This window comes from Rhagoletis pomonella, unplaced genomic scaffold, assembly GCF_013731165.1.
Source record: "Rhagoletis pomonella isolate Grant_MI unplaced genomic scaffold, Rhpom_1.0 Rhpom_scaffold_00003, whole genome shotgun sequence".
NCBI classification, from domain to species: domain Eukaryota; kingdom Metazoa; phylum Arthropoda; class Insecta; order Diptera; family Tephritidae; genus Rhagoletis; species Rhagoletis pomonella.
This window is the reverse complement of record NW_023458557.1, coordinates 93,749,844-93,756,521: the sequence shown is the minus strand read 5'-3', so window position 1 is coordinate 93,756,521 and position 6,678 is coordinate 93,749,844. Positions and strand designations below refer to the sequence as shown.

The 6,678-nt window shown below is 33.1% G+C and overlaps 1 protein-coding gene across 1 annotated transcript; it reads right to left on the bottom strand.

Moving 5' to 3' along the window:
* Positions 1 to 304: 304 nt before the first annotated feature.
* LOC118735844 lies at positions 305 to 1,261 on the bottom strand. The gene is made up of 2 exons (XM_036465824.1): positions 1,137 to 1,261; positions 305 to 1,060 (listed from the first exon to the last, which is right to left on the bottom strand). The coding sequence occupies exons 1-2, from the start codon at positions 1,188 to 1,190 to the stop codon at positions 371 to 373; spliced, it is 744 nt and encodes a 247-aa protein (XP_036321717.1). The 5' UTR covers positions 1,191 to 1,261; the 3' UTR covers positions 305 to 370.
* Positions 1,262 to 6,678: the final 5,417 nt, after the last annotated feature.

The following is a 6,678-nucleotide window of genomic DNA, read 5'->3' as shown; positions in this document are numbered from 1 at the left end:
GCAGCAGCCTAGCAAGCGAAGTGCGAAAACAAATACTCAACAGTACCCAGGGCACTAAACTGTAAATATGCGCAAACAGTAGTGGGCGTATAATGCATAGGCGCCTGCGCCAGCAATAGCTTCTAGTATGTAAGGTACTATCTCGTACAAGCGAGTATAAGTAAATATTTAATGCGCATGCGCTCGATCGAATGGGTAATAAATTTTACTTCGGCCCAACTTTGCGGTCGTCGTGCTGGAAGCAAAACGAGTACCAAAGGTGTTGCTGTTGCTGATGCTAACTGTAAACAAGCTTAAAGAGCTATGCTGTCGTGCTGTGCTTAGCACCCTTTATATTTCTGCATTAATATCAAAATAAGATTTTTTTTTTTTAATTCACATTGTTAAAAACTATACCTTGAAGTATGCTAATAAAATCAATGAAACTTTTAAGTTTCTCCTGTTCGGATTCTTTTGCTAGAAAACTTGTATACCATTCACTCAAAACTGGATGTTCCTTTTTTTCATCTTCGCCGAGTGAATTCCAAAACTGCTCATAAATCACAGTAAATTTTTGTATTGCCTCTTTTAAAGATTTGCCAATGCGTTCATTCAATCCATCCAAATCCAGGTTGTGTATTACCTCTTTTAGCAACACAGTTTCACTGCTGTTATCGTCACTTTGCGCTTTACGCTCAAAATCGGCAAATAATTTCACAATGCCGCTCAAAATAACTGCCTTTTCATAAACAGCTGGTGCGGAGAGATCATGCAAATCAAGTTTATTCCTACGCGCCAAAATACTTCTCAATTGAGGAATTAGTTCTTCGATGTATGCGGTTTTATCGGGTAGTGCCTCGAATTCGGCTAATAGGTTGGCAAGAAACTGACCCTCTTCTTGTATCAAGGTGTTTGTATGGGCTTGCATTAGATCAAGCGTTTTGAAAATTACCGGCCGGAGTAGTGTGCGAAAATAAAGTTCATCAGAATTTATTTCTTCACTAGGCGGCGATCCATTTAAATTGTTATCATCCTTTTCTATGACATTTAGAGTATTTTCATAGGGAAAACCCGCAACAAGCTGGAAAATATTGACAGCTTTATGCAGGTGTTTTTGTAAAAATATATCTACTAGAAATTTTTGTTCGTTATCTCACCTGCAGCGACAAGCAAGTCGCGCTCAAAACTAATAAGAATGTGAGCTTTATCATTTTATTGTTTTTTTTTTTTGTTGTCTATAAATTTACAAACGAATCGCTCGATGAGTTTAATGCAACTGAATGGAGCAGCAATCGACGCTTAATTTATATGCGCTTTAGCATTTTAGCAAATTACTATTATACGATACTCATTTAAATAATACTCAAAAAGATTAGATTTTAATGCCTATAATGCATTTGTGGATATGGCAGATATAATATTCTACGATTGCTTACGGTAATTATAATCACTGGTTCGGAGTAAAGATTATACTTACACAAGTATTTTTTTTTCACAGAAATCGTGCTGCAGTTATGAAGATTCACAAATGAGTTATTAAAAATTGAATATGGTGGGCAAGCAAAATATATTACTCTCACATGGTTGCCTAACGAGAAATTCTGGTGAAACGCGGAATATTCAATTTTTGCAAATTTTTTCAGCTTTTCAATTGACAGAAAAAAATCTTCCTAAGCTAAGCCTAAGTAATTCACTACTGCAAATCCCAAACTTGATGGCCCAAGATTTCGTTAATCACCTTACATGTGTGGATAGCGGGGCATAGACGCCTACAAAACGAAAACATAGAAGACGAACTTGAAATGATGTAGATATGCCTTCCTTTCAAGTTCAATTGCTATTATCTCCTGAAGGCAAAATACATGTCACTCGTTGTCTGAAAGCTCACTAGATGAGAGCTCTCTCTCCTTACGTTCCCTATGACATGCTGAAGAGGTTCACCTAGAGTCTTAGACCTATAATATGCCTCATCGCACTCTAGGGAAAGGGTTAGCGGACCTAATGTAATCAAGGCTATTAAGAAGCCGTGGCGAAAAATTAAACGATGTTGTGTTCCATTCTTAATGGCATTTGCGGGCCTTTCGTTGATATCCTACACAAAGCTTTTTTTCAGGGACCGAGAAAGCGCTGCGATTTTGATTTAGTTCTGCATGAGAATAAAATGAAATGTCAAAAACGTTCCCACAAAAGAACCAAAGGGGAACAAACGCAGTTGGAACGGGAACAAAATGAGCACAAGAGGTGCGGGAACGTTACCGTAAAGAACGAAATGCAAACAAAACGAAAGTATCGAGAACGCTTTTAGGGAGGATCAAATAAGAAAAAAAAGTGTGGGGAGCGTTCTGCTAGAAAACAAAACGCGAACAAACGTTTTGAGAGTTCAACGTTAAGAATGTGAGGGACGTCTGCATGTTTTGGTATGAAAAATTATTTCAGTGACAACCATGACTGTTAATTCTAAGCCAGAGAGAAAGCTGGATCATTCTTCATTTTCTGTGCAAGAAAAGTTCGTGTCTTAAGTCTTTCGTTGACTTAATTTGCAAATTTATATTTCATTTCTTTCAAACTTCGCGAATGGTTGGCAGAAGATTTGTTCCCGTTTCGTTCTCTGTCAGAAAGTTTCTTAGACTTTTGTTTCCATTTTGTTCTTTTAGAGAAGTTCCCGAAAGTATTATTCGCATTTTACTCTCTTTGGGAACAGGGTTTCGTTTTTATAGAGTTCCCGTTGAAAACGTTTTCTACAATTTTTTCCTCACTTTCGTTCTTTTGAAAACACTCCCGCTAGTTTTGTTCTAATTTCGGTTTGGGTTTTTAAGCGTTCTTGGGAACAAAACCACGAGAACGACACTTAGTTTCGATCATAACTTTCGCTCTCGGTCTCTGCTTTTTTATCACAGAAAACTTTAAAGAAAAAGTATTTAAAAAAAAACTAAAAAATAAAATATGATCCTTTAAATAAAATACAAAATAAAATAAAGAAAATGAAAGTAACAAATTAAAATAGAAAAATGAAAAAATAAATTGAATCAGTTTCTAAAAATTAAATTTAATTAAAAAAAACAATAATTTTTCTAAGAATAAAATCTAAGGACTAAAAGAAAATTTTATTAAAAAAAGAAAAAATAAATAATAATTAAAAAAATAAGTTCCTAAAAATACCTAAATGAAATTTAAAAAGAAATATTCTTTTTTTTTTAAACAATAACATCTAAACAGTAAAAGAAAATTTTAGTATAAAAGGAAAAAATGCAGAAAATATGTTTCTAAAAATCAAATTAAATTAAAAAATAAAATTTTTTTTTAAACAATAAAATCGAAAAATTGAAAGAAAATTATATTAAAAAATAAAAAAAATTTAAGTAAAAACTCGAAACTTAACGACTCGAACTCGGATCTCTCGAATGTCAGGCCTGTGCTTTGCTCACTCGGCCATTGCGACTGTTCCATTCTTTGAAAATAGCTTTTCACCACGAGTGGAGAATGAGAGCGCTTTTCTTTCTAAAACTTTTGTGCTAGAACAACAAAAGTATTTCGAAGTAAGTTGCCATCTGTCTTTCATTTATCTTACGAAAAAGTTTTTAATATCTTAGCCAAAATTGTCCTGTAAGTGTAGACTAACTGAGCTTTTATACCTCCATACTCTTAGCGGAGAAAAATTAATTTAAGAGACTTTCAATAATTTATATATAAATATCTTTTAAATTTTAAGATTTATTGATTTTCACAAATTTCATTGAATGCGGGCATAAGTAGAACGAGGTTTAAAAATTCAACCAAACTGGTGAATTTTTCCTTATCTGTTTACTTTGTTTGAAAGCTTCTATACCACTCACTCAAAACTGGTTGTTCCACACTTGCTGCTTTGCTCAACGAATTCCAAAAATTCTCATATACTACGGTAAATTTTTGAATTGCCTCATTTTCAGATTTGCCAATTTACGAAACTACTCACAATATCGGACTTTTTGGTATAATACAGGTGGAGACAGATCGTTAAGTCAATTTTTCATCGACGCTCAAAAATACTCTTCACATCATCAATAGGCACTTGGATGCCGGCAGTTTTTTCGGCTAGCGTGTTGAGTTCTGCCAGCAAATTGATCAAAAACTGACTTTCTTCCCGTATGAGTACATTCGTATGGTTTTGTATGAGCTCAATTGTATTGAAAACTACCGGCCGCAGCAGTACGCAGAAGTTAATGTCACTGGTGTGGGTTTCATTGGCAACTTTTAATATATTATCATCCTCTTCAATGGAACTCAGTGTATTTTGGCTGGCAGAGGCTGTGACGTACTGGCAGAGAAAGAAAGTTGCATTTCGCAATATTAAAAGTGCATTTACATATGTTTATACACTAGGCGACAAATGAAAGTGTACATCTTGTTCCATGTAATACAATATTCACAATTATTTTCATGAAAAAATGTTTGCGTTAATTATTTATGAAAATATACTTCCTTCTATAATATGAACCGTATAAATCAAAGTATCACACTTTATATAAAAATCACGAAAATTTAGAAAAATTTCATCAAAATTTTCAACTTTTCTTCAGAATTTCTAAAAAAAATTTCAAATATGCAGTTTTGTAGCCCATTAAATTTTGGACAAATTATGAGCACGTTTCAACCAGCTAAAAAATCGCGCTAATTTTTGAGAATTTTTTTGGAGATGCTTTTGCGGTGTTTTTTTATATAATAAAAGCAATTTACAGAAACTGGCGTTGATTTTTTGAAATTTTGTTGCTAACGGTCTCCCGCATTTTATTTCATAAGAGATTCATGCTCATATGGAAAAAAGAGCAAAAATCCGTTAGCAAAAAAAAAACATCTCAAAAATCAACGGGATTTTTTGGTTAAAATTGAATGGGATACCCAACTGCATACTCGAAAATTTTCTAGAAATTCTGACTAAAAAGTTGAAAATTTTAATGAATTTTTTTTTAAATTGTTGCGTACTTTAAAGTGCGAAACTTTGTTTTATATGTTTTATATTATAGAATGCACTATATTTTCATAAGTAATTAATGCAAAAATGTTGCATGAAAATAATTGTGAATAAGAAAAAGGTGTACACCTTCATTTGTCGCCTAGTGTATGCAGGTTATCTCACCTGCAGCAGTAAACAAAGAGCCGCCATAATTAGCAAAGCCGTGGGTTTTAGCATTTTGTTATATTTCTAAAAGCTCTTGTACGATTCGTTTGATAAACTTAATGTGACTGAATTTGAGAAGAAATTATCACGCAATTTTTAGCTCAATCAGCGTGCGAGAGTTATATGTTCTTCATATCACTCAAATACTAAAAATGTGACTATGGAAATACATGCGTATGTTTCATTTTCGAGAATCGCAGAGACGATATGGCTCACATTTCATTTGTGCATACGTACATATACGTACATACATATGTACATACATATTTATAATCGTTTTTCCTAAGAAATCGGGGCTGATGAAATACATTTCCGTATAATATAAACTGGCAGATATACAAACATAGAAAACGCTCCCATCAAGCAAAATGATCATACCACCAAAAAAAGATTCTAATAAAAACTGTCTACAGCGTACTTATTTTCAAAAACTAATTTTTTTTTTATCAACAAATTTGTATGTGAAAAATTTTTGAAGAAAAAAAAAATTTTTAATATTTCTTTTCATAGAGAATTTTTACGTGTGTATGTGTGAATTTCTTCCTCGCCCCGTTCTCGAGATATTTGGAAAACTATTAAATCGATTTGTTTTTGTGCTGTAAAGTTTTTAAAAATGTATTAATCAAGCTCAAATTTCATATTTGTTTATTATTTATATTTATCAATCAACATTAAAAATTTGAAACAAATCAAACACATGAAGTGTGAATCCCGTTCATTTTGGTATATATAAGACTGTGTCAAATAAAACAAATGGTTTTTTTTTTTTCAGTGAAATATGAAAATTTGATGGCGGTTGATTTTTGGCAATTTTTTTATTTTTTGAAGTTTTCGTTCATTTGTGTTTTTTTTCTATATAAAAAAGTCGTCGAACACACTTTATTTGATGGCTAGTACGGCTCAAGTAATACAAAATTTTAAGTGCAAAACTCTTTCATTTTTATTAATCTATATTCTAAGAGCTATACTTTGTAGCATACCAATAAAATCACTGAAAAGTTGGAATTTCTCTTGATTAAATTCCTTTGCTTGAAAACTTGTATACCACTCTTTCACATCTGGAAAGTTTTCTCTTTCTGCGTCGCTCAGGGAATTCCAAAAACGCTCATAAACTAGGGTAAATTTTTGAACTTCCTCTCCAGCAGATTTTTCAAGGCGTTCATACAGTCCTTTTAGACCCACTTTTTGGAAAATTTCCCTCAACATCGCAGTCTCACTGCTGTTGTCACCACTATGCGCTATGCGCTCAAAATCCACAAACGTTTTTAAGATTTCCTCCAAAACCAATGCCTTTTCGTAACATCCGGGAAGGGAGAGATCAAGTTTCTCTTTTTGTTTCAAAATGCTGCTCAATTCAGGAATGAGCTCCTCGATGTATGCCGTTTTCTTGGGTACTACAATGAGTTCTGTTAGCAGGTCGGCAATAAACTGTCCCTTTTCCAGTATTATAGTATTACTATATTTGCCTACAACGTCAACTGTTGTACGAACCAGCATCAAAAGTAATGTGCGAGAAGAAATTTTATTGGATTTTGTTTCATTGC

Coding starts and splice junctions, on each gene's coding strand:
- LOC118735844 (XM_036465824.1), bottom strand. CDS start 1,190: ATGATAAAGCTCACATTCTTATTAGTTTTGAGCGCGACTTGCTTGTCG. Junction 1,061..1,136: donor CGACTTGCTTGTCGCTGCAG/GTGAGATAACGA, acceptor AATATTTTCCAG/CTTGTTGCGGGTTTTCCCTA.